Source organism: Phascolarctos cinereus, unplaced genomic scaffold, assembly GCF_003287225.1.
Source record: "Phascolarctos cinereus isolate Bilbo 61053 unplaced genomic scaffold, phaCin_HiC Scaffold_2;HRSCAF=192, whole genome shotgun sequence".
NCBI lineage: Eukaryota > Metazoa > Chordata > Mammalia > Diprotodontia > Phascolarctidae > Phascolarctos > Phascolarctos cinereus.
Genome location: NW_027555625.1, coordinates 329,303,268 through 329,322,348, shown reverse-complemented (window position 1 = coordinate 329,322,348; position 19,081 = coordinate 329,303,268). Strand labels below are relative to the sequence as shown.

Genomic DNA, 19,081 nt, shown 5'->3' with positions numbered 1-19,081 from the left:
GGCAAAATAATTTAAGAACTATTGGATACTTTAAAAACCATGATTCTTTTTTAAAGTCTAAATACTTTATTTCAGGAAACCATAAATAATAAGTATTCAGAATGGCAAAGTAGAAAATAGAATCTTCCAATAATCTTCTGAAAAGAACCCCAAAAGGAAAAGCCCCAGCTAAAATTCAGGGCTTTCACATCAAAGCAAGCATACAGAAAGAATCAGTTCAAGTACCAAGGAGCTTCAGTCAGGATCATTAATACTTGACAATTTCCACTCTAAACAAGAAGAGATCTTGAAATACAATATTTCCAAAAGACAAAAGAGGCTTGCAACCAAGAATAATTTACCCTGCAAAGCTGAGCATAGTCCTACAAGAAAAAAATATGCTTTTAATGGAATAGAAGACTTTCAAGAATTCCTAATGAATAGATCAGAGCTGAGTAAAAACAGTGAAATACAAACAAGAGTCAGAAGAAAACTGGAAAGGTAAAATTAATTAAGTAATTAAGGAGACAATGTAGTGCTAACATTCTGGGTGGGGCGGGGAAGACTGAAGTGTCTCTTCAGAACCTGAGTACTTCAAAGAGTATTGATAAAATCAAATAAGAAAAATACAGGTCTTAGGGTTGGATCAGTTCTGTCCTGAGTGTTTGGGGAAGAGAGAGAGAGTAAAGAGAGGAATTAGGGAGTGTAAAAAGAAGGGAAAACTTGTTATTTCTCAAAATGAGAGAGAGAGAAGAGGGGGGACAGAGAGAGGAGAGAGAGAGAGAAGAATATACAGAGAGGAAGGGATAAGGAGAATAAGCATGAGATGAACAGGCAACAGAGGGTTGAGCACTCACTCTCAAATAGTTTGGTATGAAAATACATCAGATTCAGTGGCAAAACAAAAGGGGTGGGAGAAGAGGAAAGGGAGGAAAGACAGTATTGTGGAAGGAATAGTCAAAAGCAAAACAAACTTCCTGATTTTGAAGGAAAAGGATTAAAAGAAGTAAAAAGAAAAAAAATATTGCCAAGAACTAGAATCTAAAGGAGTGCCTCAGATTCCTCTTAGACTGTTAGGGAATGCCTAAACCAATTGTGGTATGTGAATGTAATGGAACATAATCATACCATAAGAAATGGTAAAAGAGACTATTTCAGGGAATCCCGAGTAGTGTGAACAGATGCAGAGGGAAGTGAGCAAAACCAGAAGAACAGCAACATTGTATAGGAAAGCAAATAAGGATTAGCAGTGCCTGCAGAACATCTGTGATGACACGTATTGCTTACCTCCTGACAGAGAGATGATGGACGCAAGGTGCAGAAAAAGATGTACATTTTTAGACATGGCCACTGTGTGGATTCATTTTGTTTTACCATACTTATTTGTTATGAGGGCTTTTTCTTCTTTTTTCTTTAATTTTTTAAGGGTAGGAGAGGGCCAGGAAAGAGAGGTTAACAGTAGTGATGCCAGAAAAAAAAATCACAGTTTTTCAATGCACAAAAGGAAATTTAGGAGGAATCACAGTTTTGAAATTAATCTTTAGGATTTACTTTTTATGTATTTTAAAAGCAAGCTATATGAAGTGGAGATTCACGATTTCATATCATATTCTCTTTTTGTCTTTTGTTTTGCATATGGAAATGTTCTTTTCTGGTGTTGAAGTTCAGAATAAATTTTCTTTTTAATTATCTCAAGACTATAAATGGAAAAGCATCAAGCACTTAGTGTATACAAAGTATTTTTGCTAAGCTCTGGGAATACAAATAGAAAAGCAAGATGGTCCCTCCTCTCATGGAACTCACATTCTAATTAGAGAAGATAACACATATAGGAGTTTTAGCTGCAAATCAAATGGTGAGGCTCCATGGTCCTTAGGGTGCAGCAGCAAAGTGGGTGATAATAGATGTTCTTTAATGTTATGTCCATTAATAAAGCTATCAGCTTCTGGTGTTGCAGCATTTGTTAGTGGCAAGAACTCTGGTGATAAGGACTTGCTTTTTTGGCTCTTCAGTAGCTGTGGCTACTAAGAACATGGGAGGTACAGCACCTTGCAGAGGAAGTTACCGGGTTTCATGCTCACAAGAGTTACTTCCCTTGACTATGGCTTCAAGGTCCAGACTGGAAGCAGAGCTGGTAGTCTGTGGAGCTGCTGTTCCTAAGGCTCTTGGGCTCACCTGCCCATCCATGGCAGTTCAGTGGTTGATGGTATTGGGAGCACAGAGGTTGTGATCCCCTTCTTCACAAGGTTTGCTCCCCTTGATAATGCCTACAAGAGCCAAACTGGAAGCAGGGTCTTGGTTTGTTGGGCATTACAAATCCAGGGGCTCTTGGGCTCTCCACACCAGTGTCTGAGGAGGGTGATAGTCAAGGTGGTCTGACTTGCCTGGCATGTAGCACCTCCTGTCTCACCCTCAGAATTCCTTGCTACTTCATCTAGGCTGGCTTCTCTGTCCCAAAAGTCAGTAATTGACGTTGGTGGATCGTAACCCATTCTCCCCTTGATGATGGCTGCTGGAGCTGGGCTTGAAGCAGTGGTAGCAGCTTGGTGGGCCCTTTTATCCCCTAGACGTTTGGGCTTGGTGTCAAGGACTCAGGGAAGGTGGATGGTGGTAGCAGTGATTTGAACTATCTGGCACGTGCCAGCTGCTTCCCCTCTCTCACCGATGGTGACTCGCTGCTTCAGCTAGGCTAGTGGGCCTGTCCTATCAGTGTTAGTCAACAGTTGATTCTAGTAGTTGTGGAGATAGTGGGCCCCTTCTCTGAAAGGGTTTTTGTCATCATTTTGAACTTCATTTCTCCTTTACAAAACCAAATGTAGAAGATAAAGGAGATTGATAGTCCTTTGTTCTGACTCCTAGACTTGAGAATTTTTCTTTAGTGAATGCCTAACACTACTGTTCTTGAGACTTGCCTTTTTCTCCAAAAAGGAGCAAAAAAGTTAACTGTATATTTAATTATTTGACTTCTGGTTATTAATGTTTAATTCTATATGATTGCTGTAATAAGATTCTTTTTTATTTAACAGGCATGTTTTTCACAAATCCTGTGTGGATCCCTGGCTTAGTGAACATTGTACTTGTCCTATGTGCAAACTGAACATTTTGAAGGCTTTGGGAATTATGGTATGTTTCTTAATGGATTCTTGTATCCAGATTCTTTTCTATATTTAACATAATAATTTATATTTGTATAGTACTTTAAAAGTGTTCCACATTCATTAACTCAATTTGAAGACAGTAGTTATGATACTTTTAGGAAACAGGATAAATGGCATACCAGGAAACTCCCAAGAGTTACTTGATAAATTCATTTAATAATCCCTAAATTTTTTGAAGGTCTTGATCCATCAAGTAGGGAAATAGCATGTTTATCACATAACTGCATAATTAGATGTACATAGCACTTTTCTTCTAAGTAGCTTAAAGCTCTAGTTAATCTCATGATACTCACTGAAGAGCATTGACAGCTATTATGTCACTTTGAAGAAGAAAAGGGCAGGAATGCCTGAAATATAGAATGGGCAAATATGACTCTTAAATCTGACATCAAGAAAAAAGTAAAACTGGAACAAAGATACAAGTCTTGGTGAGTGTTTTCCATAGAATGGGTAATAAGATGAGCTTAAATAAGAAGGTATCACTTGAGATTTGATGGGATGAAATCTATGACTGGAACATGATGCTGGATTGATATATGTGTATATACATATATTAAAGATATGTGTCTATACATACATATACGTGTGCGTGTGTCTGTGTGTGTGTGTGTGTGTACACACGTACATGCTTCATTCAAAAGAAACCTGATAAAGCAGGGGCAAGGGTATAGTAGCATTGTATGTTAAGAAGATGTACTCATGTGAGAAAATCTAGGAACCAAAGCAGGAGCCTTATGGGAACAAGGGAAAGTACCTGTGTAAATATCAATAGAAGCAGAAATAGAAGTGATATTGTCGTCAGGGACAATAGACCAGAGGTCTCAAACTCGTAGCTCACGGGGATCCCTTTTTTTGTATTTTTTGAGTTTGACGTCACTGCTATAGACTACTCAGACAGAAAAGGGAAATAAAGTTGAGAAACATCACAAGCCTAGCACAGAAGCGTAATAGGATAACGGTAGGGGACTTCAGTTATCCAAACATCTATTCCAGCTATCTCTACAAAAATCATTGCAACCTGACTTGACTTCATGATAACTTCATCCTTCAAAAGTCAGAGTAAACAAGAAGGGGAGCTTTTATTCAAGATGAACTGGCTATTCGTATAGAAATGATGGCAGCCGTAGGAGCAAGTGACCACTGCACCCTAGAATTTGTGAAAGAGGAGAGGAAAACCAAGAATAGTCTAATATATAACTTAGATTTGGAGAGAGATTTTAACGGGTTCACAGAGGGGATAAGTGAAATCCTGTGGACTAAAGTTGTATGGGAGAAGCCAATCTAAGAGGGATGGGAAGCTTTCAGCAATGAAATTCTGAAGACAAGAAGAAAAATAATTCTGATGAGAACAGAAGGGGGGAGTTGTATCCGAGACCAGTGTGGATGCGGAGGGAACTCATCAGCAGCTTACCGTGGTATACAGGTTACTTGGCCCGAGCAGTGATTTTGATATGGTTTCATTTTGTGAAAGCAACGGTCATGCATGTTTGCTTCTACTGATACCAGGTTGTCACAGGACATTTGTCCTTGACCAAGTGAGACAAGACTAAGCAGGTTGCCCTACTTGTAGTTAGCTCTTTATCACTTAAGTCCTGGATTTTGTGCCATTGATCTTATGTTTTTAATTCTTTGAATTTTTTTTTTGGAGGTAATGGGGGTTAGTGACTTGCCCAGGGTCACACAGCTAATAATGTCTGAGGCTAGACTTTAATTCATTCCTCCTGATTCCAAGGCCAGTGCTCTATCCACTGTACCACCGAGCTATCCCAACTCTTTGATTTTAAAGATTAGATATTATTCCGAGGAAACTTGCAAAAGTTGGAGCTTTTTAAGTAGTACACTTCATTGGTTGTTAGAGGTATTGCAGCGGCTGTTGGTATGAGGAAATCAAGTGTTTCAAGGATCATTCAAACCCATCATTTGCACTAAAACTTTTTAAAGGAAGGTGTGGTAAAAAATGAAAAGTAGAGCCAATAAATGACAAAGTATTGGTGTAAAATAATTAAACCTCAGAAAACAAGCAAAAATCTTTGGAAGGACCTAGCATTTGGAGCGGTTGTTACTGATTCCTTTACAATGTCACATAGGCTTATTGAAGTTGGAAAAACAGCAAGAAGACTCATAAAACAGCTACCAACCATTACTCTGAAGGGAAAAAAAACCGTGGTCATAGATATAACAGTACAAAGATAAGAGTACTAAAGTTGGGAAAAGGTCATTTTTACTGATGAAATTCACCTTTTCATTCAAGGCTTTTATAACAAATTGTTGTCATGAATCTTTAAGAGCTGGGCATTTTCATCAGACTGTATAACGTCCACCCAAAAATTCCTTTGGGGATTTTTTTTGCTTCTAGTTAGCCTGTAAGTACTGTTCCCAGTTAAATATAATGATATATTGAGAAGCAGGATTATTATAGAAATTCCCAAATGGAGATAGAATACAGCAACACAGCCTTGCACCATGACATGTCATGAAAGGTTAAGAAACTTTTGCAACAGATGGAGATAAAACATGCTTTAGTGACCAGGGAGTTTGCCTGATTTAAACCACTTTGGAAATCTGTGAGATTTAATCAAGGCTATATTTGGGAAAATGGACTATTCCTCAAAAATATACTTAGTATCTCCAATGTACTAAGTGTGATTTCATGATAAAGAATTAAAGAGTATGTGCTAAAGTCTTGTTAATTCAGTGCCAAATATTGTAAAAAAAGAAAAAAGTAGTTGCAGCAAAAAGACATAGTATATATTAAAAATCTTTTAATTTGTAAGGTTTATTGTATATAAGTAAATTTGATTATTTTATTTTCTCCCAATTAATTCATACACCGCTGTTGGTTGAAAAAATATAGGTACGGAAGATGAATCAAAGGCAGGTTAAAGGAAGTTGAAGATAAAAGTATGACATGGTTCTTAAAGAAAGGTATCTGGCCTGCCAGTGCTCAGAGTGACTCAAGACTGCTTTGAATGGATAGAATGATGACAATTTAAATGGAGAGAAGACAACTTTGCTTGTTTTCTCTTCAAGGAAAATTATATTTGGACTAGAAAGGACAAAATAAAAATGGGTAATAATAGTTAAATGACTGAAATAAACAAGGAAATATTAAGAAAGCAGCTGGCAGCCCTTGATGAATTCAAGTGTCTTGGATCCAGTGAACTACAGTAGGGTACTGCAAGATAAGGCAGATATCATCACTAAGCTGTGAGGTGATCTTTGAAGCATCTTGGAGAACTATGGCTAGTACCAGAGGATAGGAAAAGAACATGTCTCAATGAGAAGAAAATGAAGTCTGCAAACTATTAGGCAGTGAGTTTAACTTTGAACCTTGAAAGGATCTTAGAATGTTTCATCAATGGGATAGTTAGCGAACATCCAGATAAAGATGAAATGATTACAAAAACCCAGCATAGCTTAAGTAGTTGTGTCAGACTAGTCTTATTTCATTTTTTTTTAAGGGTTGGGCTGATAGATCAGAGTATTGTGGTACAAGCAAGACTTTTCTTAGGTTAACAGTCAGGTTATTCAATATTTATTTTCTCCAGCAGATCAGTCACGTTTGGAGGGTAGGAGCCCATCTCTTGTAACATCTGTGGAACACCCTTTGGCCTTGGATATCTAAGAAACCAGTTATGCAGGCTTTGCAAGTTTGTACATAGCAATAAATTTGTTTTTCTTAAGTATATGACAATTTAAACAAGTCTTTCTATTTTCTAACACAGGAAACATTTTTGTATGTTGAGTTAGACCACGATCAGCATATAAACATAAAGCAGTAAATAAAATGGGAAGACAGATTTTAGGTACAGGTAATCTATTAACTTGAAAAATGCTATAAATAAATTTATCTGGATTTTTAGCAAAGCATTCTTCAAAGTCTATTGTGCTTGTCTCATGAACATGATAAAGCGACATGACCTAGACAGTACAGTTAGGTGAAACAAATGGACACAAAAAGCAGCCATTAATGATTTGAGATAACCTTGGAAGAAAGTCTCTGGTGGAGAGTTTAGCTCTAAGCTGGTGAGCATTTTCTCATTTAAGGAGTAAAACAAAAAGGTTTTGGTACACAGAAACTGTGACAAACCTGCACAATTATATTTAAGCATTATGTAGAGAATTCTGATATTAAATTACTTATGCATGAACCCTTTTAACAGAACCCATGAGTCCTATAAGCAGACAGGGTTGCTGCAAGGAAATGTTAAAAGGACAAAGAACTGTTTTAGCAGTTATGAGAAGGTGTAATAATTTAGAGAAGACAATATTCAAGAAATGGGACAGTAAAAATACTCATGGCTTCAGGTGTCTGTACACATATTAATAGAGTGAATTAGACTGAACTAGAAATCTTAGTAAAAGGAGGTGAAATTCAGTCTTATAGGTATCACTGAACCTTGTAGGATATGATTTCATGAACAAAATCTGACAATTCAAGGAAATAATTTACAGGGAACGTATTAAATGAAAGCAATAGTAGAATAGTGTTGTATGTCAAGAAGGTATACTCTTGTGAGAAAATTCAGGCTAAAAAAGGAAAAGGACAATGGGAAATATTTGCATAAATATAATTAAGGAGAGAAACAGAAGCAGTGTTGTGATAGAAGTATACTTCAGGCCACCTGATCAGGAGAACAGAGATGAGTTCAGGGAAAATCACAAATAAGGAGGCATGATAGTAGCAGCAAGAGCCTGCTGTTAATCAGTCTTCTGTCAAAAATCTCATTTTGCTAAAAAAAAAAAATAGAACAGTCTATAAATTCTTGACTTGCGTCAATAATGATTTTATTTTTTAAGGAGTAGAACACATGACTTGGAAAACCATATTCTGACCAACAAATTTACTGATTTCCAAAAGAGAAATGATGAAAAACTCACAAGGAAGCAACCACACCATCTTAATGTTCATGCTAAACAAAGGCCAAACATCTGGCTTTCACCCTAAGTTTTAGAAGAGGAAATGAATAAGCGATTATTAGGGAACTAGGCTGAGTGTTGGGGATACAAAGAAAGCAAAATAGTTTCTGCCCTTAAAGAGCTTATATTCTAATGAGGAAGACAACTCATATGGAGGAAGAACAAGAGTTGGAAAGCAAAAGGCAGGGGGAAGGGTTATCATGGCTCGGAGATAACCAAGAAGTTATGTAGTAGGTCCAAGACCAAGTAAGATAAAGTGAAAGCTTACCAACCAGCGCCCAGGGTCCTGCCCAGGGGCAGGAGTCCAAGGTCTGAAAGGGGAGGAAGCTGGAGGTCAGACTTCCTGACAGCATAATGCCAGGAAGTGGAACTTTTGACCCAAGACCTGGTAAGAGGAAAGCTCAGCAGAGCCCAGGGTTCCAAGGGAATAAGTATGAATTCTGGTGGAAACAGGCAGTATGGCTTGGGGATGGCCAGGTAATGGCAATTCCAAAGAGCTCAGATAGGATCCTGCCTCCTAAAATTGTCAAAGTTGGCTTAAGAGAGATGTTCTTAAGAACAAAATTCTGAAGAAACAAACAGATGGATATGAGGAAGAAAATGGTGAGTTGCCAAAGAGATATGTGTAGCTACAGTAGGAACTCATCAACCAATACACATTTCTGAAAAGTGTGTATAGAAAATTAATGCATGTACAGAAAACTAAGAATTTGTTAACAAGTAGTATGGTTTTCTATGAATATTAAGAATGCCAAAGCACAGAACCAGTTAAGGTTTGCAGTGAATATTGAGGACAACAAGTACTCTTTAAGTACCTTGGTGGGGGGCAGGGGAGCAAAAAGAAAATTAGGATGACAACAAATGAGGGAGAAAAGGCAATGAAGGATATATAAAATAAAAATGTTCACAAGCAATCGAAAGTCCTTGGTTGACCTCAGTGCATTTAGGTCATCAGAATCAGATACCTTAGAGAAGTGACAACTTGTGGATGTGTGATTGTTGGGCCACTATAGATAATCTTTTTAAAATTACGTCACAGTACCTTACAAGTGTACTGTTTTTTTAAATAATGAAATGAATTCTTCAAACCAGGGGCTGGTAATTTAACTTCAGTTCCTTCCAAAATTCTAAAATGTATTATTAAAGAATAGTCTGTGAGTCGTAAGAAAGGAATCAAAAAGCACTAAGAACTAGCTTGAATTAATTAAATACAGGTCATATCCAGTTTAGCCTCATTCCCTTTCTTGACAGGATTACTAGAGTTAGGTGAATACCTTAGTTATAGGATATCTGGATTTCCATGAGATCTGACAGGATGTCATGATATTCTTGTGGGTAAAATGGAAAGATGTAAACTGAAAATAAAGTTAGATAAATTAAGTGACTGTGCCAAAAATAGTAATTGGTGGATTGAGGTCAGTGTTCTTGGAGGTCGTTAGTGAATTGCCCCAGGAGTCTATCTATTCTTGACCCTACTGTGTTCAATATATTAATCAATAATATGGACAAAGATATAGTTGAAATACTTATTAAGCTTTCAGATGATAGGCACCTTGATAGGAGATGGAGATTCCTAACATATTGAATGACAAATCCAATAAGGACAAATCCAATAAGGTGACATTTAATAGGGATTAATGTAAAATGATACATACAATTAGGTCTAAAAAAATCAAATGCATAGGTAGGTGGAGTAGACAGAAATAAACAGTTTTTGTGAAATTACTTCAGAAATTCATGGACTACAAGCTCAGTATGAAATAACAATAATAATAACAGTCCACTTATATAGTACTTTATGGTTTAAAAGGCACTTTACATGTATTTTTGCATTTGATCCTTACAACAACCCTATGAGGTAACTACTACAGGCACTGCTATCCCTGTTTTAAGGATTAAGAAACTGATGCTCAGAAAGCATGTTCACACAGGCCAGTCTCAAAGACAGATTCAACCTCAGGTCTTGCCTGACTCCAACATCTCCCATTCCACTACCTTGACTTTGGACCAGCTATTTTTCTCACTCAGAATTCTTTTTCACATTATGATTTTTGTTTTGGATGGTTGTGTTTGTCTGACCACCCTAAATGAATCATTACTTTAAATCTATATTGATAAAGAAATAATAGAATGAATTTGAATATTTTAAATAACACTTTATTATTCACCACCAAACTAAATCACTTAGCCAAATTAGTATAATTCTTGCTTTTCACATTGGGTTTCAGCTCTGTAATGAAGACTCCAGCTTCTTTTTATCTACCTTTGGGCCAGAACTCTAGTTTTATTCCCCCAAAAAGTCTGTAACTATCTTATAAAGGTGTAGTAACTAATTTTATCAATGCTGCAATGCATAACGATGTTACTTTGTAGTAATGTGCCTTCATTGAAAATTTTTAGGTCTTTTAAAAGAATTCATTATTTTCAAAGTTCTCTTAAGGAAAAGAATGATGAAAACATGAAAAAAGTTGGTGGGAGAATATTTTTCCCACCGGATAACTTAGAAACGGATTCTCTAAAACCCTGTTTAAGATTTCTTATCTTTACTCTTATTATTTTATTCATATCTATAAAAATAAATATGTGTAATTTTTAATCTGAAAATATTTTTCAGCCAAATTTGCCATGTACTGATAATGTAGCTTTTGACATGGAAAGGCTTACCAGAAGCCAAGCTGCTAATCGAAGATCAGCACTTGGTGACCTTGCCAGTGACAGCTCCCTTGGCCTTGAGCCACTTCGCACTTCTGGGATGTCTCAACTTCCTCAGGATGGGGAGCTCACTCCTCGAACAGGAGAAATCAACATTGCAGTAACAAGTAAGTGGTAATCTTTCACTTAAAGTGCTGAGTGCTTTTCCTTCACTGTTCAGGAACCTCAGCTTAACATAGCACAACCCTGCAAGACAATTCAGGTATCCTTGGGGGTTCTTGAATACATATCTCTATGTCTTCAGCCACTTGAGGAATTTTTAGATGCTTTTATTGAAAACAGATCCTCTGTATATGCTTTGCATAACATTATTTTAAGACTCACTTGAATCTATGGGGAATAAGTTTTGAGTCTATACAGAAATTAATTGTGATAGTATTGAATGTAGGAGTCTTAGTTGTCCCTAACAATCGTTGGTTTATATGAGGCAGAGTGAATGGTGTAGTGGAAAGAATGGTAGACTTAGTCAAAAGGCCTGAAGGCAAGTCCCAGCTCTACCACATATTAACCTTGGGCAATTCACTTTTCTGAACCTCAGTTTCCTCACCTATCAATGGAAAGAAAAATACCTTGTCTTCCTACCTCACAGGGCTGTTGTGAGGGTCAAATGAGCTAATGTGTGTTGTAAGTGCTTTAGAAGTTATAAAGTTCTATACATATATGAACAGTTGCTGTTTTGAAATCATTATTTCTCAAAAATAGTGAAAAACATTATTAGAACTAAAAATGACTTCAGACTATCACCAGCCTCCTTTTTTTCCAGTATGGTTTATAAATATTAGCATCAGTACCTCAAATTTCCAAAAATGAATTATAGAAGAAGACCCAGCAGTGAGGAGTTGAGTCTAGACTTTGAGCTTATGTAATATGAGTTCTCAGTATCTTTGGGAATTGTTAGCAAAGTCTTTGTTGTTTCTTGCTTTGATATTTTATGCTAATTTATTTTCCTTTCTTTCTTTTATGACTTGATGTTAAAGTCTCCAAATTAGAAGACTTGAAGTGGTACAGGTCCCTTAATAATGCACCCTTTGATCCAGCTCTCTATAAGACCCTCTCTGTAGAAAAAGAAAGGGCAGTCTGCTGGGCAGCTGAGCAGAGCTGAGTACATCTCATGGTTTCCTAAATGTTAGAAAGATGGTCACACCCAGAAGCAAATTTTCAGAGAACAGCAAAGAATCTGGTTTTGACATCACAAAAAACTTACCCATGTCCCAAGACAGCCACTTGCCTACCCCACTCGTGAACAACTTGTTCTTCCCTCTGCACATTTCATAATATACCCCTGTATGTCGAGTGCACTTTTTTTAGTGAGGACTGTTGCTCTTTTTGGCCTGTCAGCACAATGTGATGGTTGCTTTTGTAGGAAGAAAGCAAAGCCTTTTTTTTAAATTAAACTATCCAGACCCATAAAGCATGTGCCATTTGATTTGGTAACATGTCTCGCTATAAATTCTTACTAAAACCTAGTTCCAGGTTTTTTTTACTGTCACTCATTTTGTGGTATCATTGCCTGATATTGATGCATCCTTTATTCTTCCATTGCAAAGAACAGGAGCAGGACTTAGTTTTTATCACAAACTACTAGATTAGTGGATTGGGTGGGGTTTTTTTTCCCCCTGTTTCTTATATTATCGTATACAGGAGGTTTTTTTTAGTCTATGTTTTTTTAATTGCCACTGGTCCAGTAGCAGTAAAAAGGCAAAGATTTATCCAAAAGTCCTTGGCTTTGTAGGTGGTACTTTTTCATGAAATCATTCTGTGCAGGATAGAGATGAAGTGTGCTCATGGTACATTGTGGTGCTGCTATCATACAACTGTATTAGGATACAGCTGCAGACAAATTTGCTTTATCTGGGCTGATTTTTTTTTTAGCATATTTGTGCCACACAAATGAGTATCATTCATTTAGAATCAAGTAATTTGAACAGAATCAAAACTCTTAAAATCTATATATTTTACATACGCAAAAGTCATAGAAAAAAGTTCTTTATTTCCTTGGTATTAAATATTATTGTTTCATTTTTAAGATTATCAAACTAGCTTTTCCTAATTTCACAAATTACCTAGTGGGAAAATGGGAATTAGCAATTCACTAAAACTTCATTAATTCACTTTACTAATTTGGAATACTCACAGGAGGCACTTAATATTTATTAGCTTCAAGTGAATTAGAACAAGAGCTAAGCTGTAGTTTTCCTTTCTGTAGAGTCTATTGAACAATTTAATAATATAAACAAAAATTTTGAAAAAATGTTTAACCAAAAATATTATGAACGTCATCCTGTACCATAGAACCAACTTTTACATATGAACAATTGATATTCTCATCCCAAATATTTATTTTTCATTCATTAGAGCAGGTCTCCAAGGAGCCCTATACTAAGCAACATCTTTTTAACACAGACCTGATAGTGTATGTCCTTAAAAATAATAAAGCATAATTTCTTTAAGAGAATGTCATGCTTGAAATGGTTTACTGATTTGGATGGCTCTCCTCTGATAGCCTCTAGATGTATAGGGAGGCTCTGCTTTATAGGAGTATTAGAATATCATTTCAAGAAAATGCAAAATCTTACAAGATTAAGAAAATTTATTAAATGGCTTAAAGAAAATCCTTTTCATGTATTGATTATCTGAATGACTCTATAATCATGTACCGGTGGTTTTCATTTTTTTTTTAATATTTACATGCTATCTTTTAGGCTATCTGCCTTATCAGTTTCTGCTTCCCATAACAAAAAAAAATCAAAAACAAAACCTCACCAAAATAATCAGGATGAATGACAACTGCTTTTGATGAAACATCAAGATGTTGTGTTGGTTTTGTTCAATAGTGTGAATGTGTGCATGAGGAGGGGAAAATAATAGAGATTGTCATAATGTCATCATGAAAACTAAGGAAAGTTCAGGCCACATGCTGCCCGGCGTCTCCGTGGACCATGCTCTTGAGAATTGTTCTTCTCTGCAGCTAAAGTCTTCTCTAAGTGGGGGTGACTGCATGGAGTTTTCACACCGAAGAATGGAAAAATTGGAAACTTGGCTGGACAGTTTGACTTAGTTGCAATTAACAAAAATCTATTTCCACGAATATTTTTCCTTATTTTACATTTCTCACTTCACACTGTTTGGTGACTACATCCTTCTCACAAACCTCGGGGTGTTGGCAGACAGAAATGGCTGGGCCCTGCTTTCCTTTTCCCCTTGTATTTCTCACCACAACTTCTTCCAATTAGTAACTCTCTGGCAAACTTTCTTCTGCTACACTTCTTTGTGCCAGTCATGGCTTACACCTGCGTTGCCTCCACCAGTGGCATTTGAGAGAAATATTGACATCGATTTGACATAAGCCTTCTCCCACGAGTGATTGCCTCCCTTTCCTTTGTCAACAGAAGAATGGTTTATTATTGCCAGTTTTGGCCTCCTCAGTGCCTTCACTCTCTGCTACATGATCATCAGAGCCACAGCTAGCTTGAAAGCTAATGAGTAAGTAATGATTGTTCAGTTTGTGTTCTTCTGGTTTACATTTTTGGGTAATGAGAAAAATGTGAATGATTATTTTTTTTAAGATTGAGAAAACATGATTCCATAACACAAGCACCATTTTCAAACTGATACCAATGGCACCATAGCTAATTAAACTGTGATGAGCATAGTTCATAAATCAATAATTCAAGAGACTTGGTGTGACAATTAATGTGGTTAAGACCTGAAGGTTTTAGTTGACCACAAGCTTATTGTTAGCCAGTAATGTGATGCAGCAGCCAAAAAATACTAGTGCTTTTTTGTGTTGCATTACTAGAAGACAAATGATAGTGCCTCTAAAATGGTTAGGAGGGTCTGCAATTAATGTCATTTGAGGAATAGGCAAGGGAAGTGGAGATGAGTGGCCTAGAGAAGTTGAGGCAGCAAGCATTTATTAAGAACCTGTTACATGCCAAGCACTGTGCTAAGTTCGAAGGATACAAAGAAAGGCAAAAACAGTCCCTCCTGTCAAGGAACTCACAGTCTGATAGTAGAAATAACATGCAAACAACTACATACAAGCAGACTGTGTACAGGATAAATTGGAGATTTTCAGCAGCGGGAAGGCACTAACATTAAGGGGATCAGGAAAGACTTCTTATAGAAGGTGGGGTTTTAGCTGAGACTTGAAGGATGCCAGGGAAACCAGGAGATGAACATGACTAAGAGAGCACAGCATAATCTTAAAATACTTAAAGTCCCCCTCATCAGCATGAGGGAGGGGTTAGGCACACTTTGTTTACCTCTAGATACAGAACTGGGAGCAATCTTGTGAGGTAGTAGAAGGAGCTCTGGGATGGCAGTTAGAAGATCTGAGTTAGAATTGCAGCTCTACCACTCGCTCTCTTGTAACCTTGGTCAACTCCTTCATCTCTCTGGGCTTCAGTTTCTTGACCTTTGAAATGAGGGCTTTGGACTAGATAATCATTAAATTCTCTTCCACTCCTGGATCATATAGTGAATCCTGACTATGTGCCTGTCGCTATGTTAAGCACTGGGGATAGATGCAGGCAAGCAACACAGTCTCTGTCCTCAAGGAACTTACATTCTAATGGGGGAGGATAGCACATAAAAAGGAGCTAGAAGGTAGCCAGCAGTCAGGGAACAAGGCAGAGGAGTAACATACAGGGCATGGCAAGCAGGCTACTGGAAGTGGAGTGGAGGCCTTCTTCCTGGCAAAATAAGGCAAAGGTTTACTTCTGTTAGAGTTGGGGATCCCAGGGATTAGTGGAATCGAGGAAGGCCCCAGCAAGGTAAGGCAAAGGTTCCCCTCTCAGAGCTGGGAGGCCCAGGGCTGGAGTCTCTAAAATGGCAATAATAATACCTATAGAACAACCTACTTCACAGGGTGGTTGTGGGGCTCAAATGCAATCATGTTTGTAAAACTTGGCACAAACTTTCAAGGTCTACCTAAGTTTCAAGTAGTTGTCGTCATAAGCAAATTTCCGGTCATTGGACTTAAATAGAAACTGTCAGAGGTATTGTAAATGGGGGTGTGTGTGTGTAGTCAAACTAGAATTCCATTAAGTTTTTTCCAGTTCTGAGATACTGTGATTTTCCAAGAACAGCCTTCCACAGCAACAAGAGGTTATTTTTATTTTATTCATTGTGATTAGTGAGTGGTATGCTATATAAACTGTTACCAACATCCATGTGACTCATTTATAAATGAAAGCAACATTTGAGCATTGCTCAGCATTTGCCCCATGTTGGTTAGGATGAAAACTAATTTCTCAAAATTTTAGGTTAGCTGTGTCCTAATCCTACTTCCTCATTTACATCCAAACAACTGAGTAAACTAATTAGATATAAGAATGTCATCCTGCTATAGCAATCAGGAAGATAAGCATCCTCCTCTATGCTAATTGACCTGGTTTTATCCTTTCAACTAAAAATAGGCTTAAGCAGTTGGCTCTCTGTACTGTTTAAAAGAAAAATTGTCTTTAGTTATATCAAAACCGCAATTGCTATTTGGTAGGGATCTTCCAACATTTAAGTAGACTATCTTAAATAAGATTTACCAGCTTCATTAATTTGCTTATTTTGAATTACATATGAAACTAACACACAAGCTAGGCAGGCTCCACGAGATGTGATTTTAGTTAAAATCAGACATTCCATAATAGCCATACTGAAGTTCTGTTATGGATAAGGCAAGTAGCAAGTCAGTAACACTTGCTTTTTAAAACATCCTTCAAACTAAGGTTATCTTTACTGTAGAAGAGTTGTAGAACTCCCAGGTCTTAACCACATAATTGTACAAGTACTTAAGGATTTGAGCCTTTTTTCTAGGTAAGTTTTAGGTTTACTTTCAAGTACCCCTTCTGCCTACACATGCTGAAATAGATTAGTGTTTTGTTTGAGTAAGGATTCTGGCTAGACTTAAAATAGCAGCATGATAAGAGTGACTACATGTCTGGTATCCAAAGCATATTGTCCTTGCCTTGAGAAATAGCGGACTATCTGCAGATTTGTTAGAGAATTTAATTATGAATCAGTGGATGTCCAACAGCTGTCAAAGGCCCATTAAAGACAGTTGATATTTAAGAGTGTCAGTCTAATGGACGTGGTAGCTATTCATTTTTCTAAATCCTCCAAGATTGATTTCTGTATTGAATTAAATGATTAGAAATCAGCCTCCACAAAGGGCCTACTTAGCTGGCCTATTATAGGGTAGATGACCCTAAGTACTCAAATGAGATTATATAAAGCACTTTGAAAACTCTAAAGGCCTATACAAATGTTGAATATTATGATTCTCAACATCTATGGCAACACAGTCCAAATTCAGTAGATTTAAAAGCTTTTCTTGAAGGTTTACGTGAGATGAGCTTTGTTACTCAAAGACCAGCCCATTTAAAATGGACACACCAGAGGTTTTGCCATCAGATTTTTTCAGCCACTGCAACCAACAAAGCCTTGTGTGCTAAGTTGTAGAGGGGTACCATCTTACATAAACATACACGCAAACAACTTCATTGAGTTACTATGAGAATCAAACATTTAAACAGTGTTACTGTCTTTTGTAAAACTTATCAAAGACCTTTTCTGCTATGTTATCTAATGTCTCTATATCAGAACCCACCTGATAAACTCCTACTTAAGTTTAGTTCCAGGAAAAGTTTAACTGTATACATTCAGATATATTCTTTTATAAGAACAAATAATGCCCAGTGTGTTTCCCTTTTTATCTTGTTTAAGGTCCAGCAGTAGAAGTTATCTTAAGTGCTGTCTGGGTTCCTCTTAGGTCTATCAGAAATTAAAGTACTTTACCATAGAAGAAAATAATAGAATTAATTTTTCTTTTTCAGTAGCATTATCAAACTAGTAGCTTGGGGAAAACTTTTTTTATTAATTTATTTTGATTTATCAGCAATCACTTCCATATGCTTTTGAGTTTAAAATTTTTCTCCCCCTTCCTCCCCAAGACGGCATACAATCTGATATAGACTATACATATATGTTCCTATTAAACATATTTTCACATTAGTGATGTTGTAAGTAAAAATTAGAACCAATAGGAGGAACCATCAGAAAGAGGAAACAAAACTCAACAGAAGAAAAAAAATAGCAAATAGTATGCTTCATTCTGCATTCAAACTCCATAGTTCTTTCTTTGGGTGTGGATAGCATTTTCCATCACGAGACCTTTGGAGGTGTCTTAGATCCTTGTATATTGCTGGGAAGGGTTAAGTTTATCAATATTAGTCGTTGCACAATATGACTGTTATTGTGTACAACGTTCTCTTGGTTCTGCTCACTTCACTCAGCATCAGACCATACAAGCCTTTCCAGGTTTTTCTGAAGTCAGCCTGTTCATCATTTCTTATAGCACAATAGTATTCCATTACATTCGTAGACCACAATTGGTTCAGCCATTCCCCAAGTCATGGGCATCCTCTCAATTTCCAATTCTTTGCCACCACAAAAAGAGCTGCTGTAAATATTTTTTGTACACATGGGTCCTTTTCCCATTTGTATGATCTCTTTGGGATATAACCCTAGAAGTGCTATTGCTGGGTATGCACATTTTTATAGCCCTTTGGGCACAGTTCCAAATTGTTCTCCAAAATGGTTGGATCATTTCACAACTCCACCAACAATGTATTAGTGTTCCAATTTTCCCATATCTTCTCCAACATTTATTATTTTCTTGTTTTGTCATCTTGGCCAATCTGATAGGTGTAATGTGGTACCTCAGAGTTGTTTTGATTTGCATTTCTCTAATCAATAGTGACCTAGAGCATTTTTTCATATGACTATAGATGGCTTTAATTTCTTCATCTGAGAACTGCCTGTTCATATCTTTTGACCATTTATCAAATTGGGGAATGACTTGTATTCTTATAAATTTGACTTAATTCTCTATGTATTTTAGAAATGAGGCCCTTATCGGAGAGACTGGTTGTAAAAATTCTTTCCCAGTTTTCTACCTTCCTTCTAATCTTAGTTGCATTGGCTTTGTTTGTGCAACAACTTTTCAATTTAATGTAATCAAAGTTATCCATTTTGCTTTTTGTGATGTTCTCTATCTCCTGTTTGGTCATGAATTCTTCTGTTCTCCATAAATCTGATCGGTAAGCCATTTCTTGCTCTCCCAGTTTGCTTACAGTATCAGCCTTTATATCTAAATCATGAACCCGTTTTGACTTTATTTTGGTATATAGTGTGAGATTTTGATCAATGCCTAGTTTCTGCCATACTCTTTTCTAGTTTTCCCAGCAGTTTTTTTCAAAGAGTGGGTTCTTATCCCAGAAGCTGGAGTCTTTGAGTTTATCAAATAATAGATT

General features: G+C 36.8%; 1 protein-coding gene across 3 annotated transcripts in view; it reads left to right on the top strand.

Moving 5' to 3' along the window:
• The window catches only part of RNF130 (ring finger protein 130), a 132,128-nt gene that overhangs the window by 94,454 nt on the left and 18,593 nt on the right, over positions 1–19,081 (top strand). For 2 of the 3 annotated variants that reach the window (XM_020998600.2, XM_020998601.2), the window contains exons 6-8: positions 3,006–3,102; positions 10,672–10,876; positions 14,159–14,252. In XM_020998600.2, coding sequence (XP_020854259.1) covers positions 3,006–3,102; positions 10,672–10,876; positions 14,159–14,252 — 396 coding nt within the window. The remainder of the gene's footprint in view (positions 1–3,005; positions 3,103–10,671; positions 10,877–14,158; positions 14,253–19,081) is intronic. The other variant, XM_020998602.2, reaches the window with a different exon arrangement.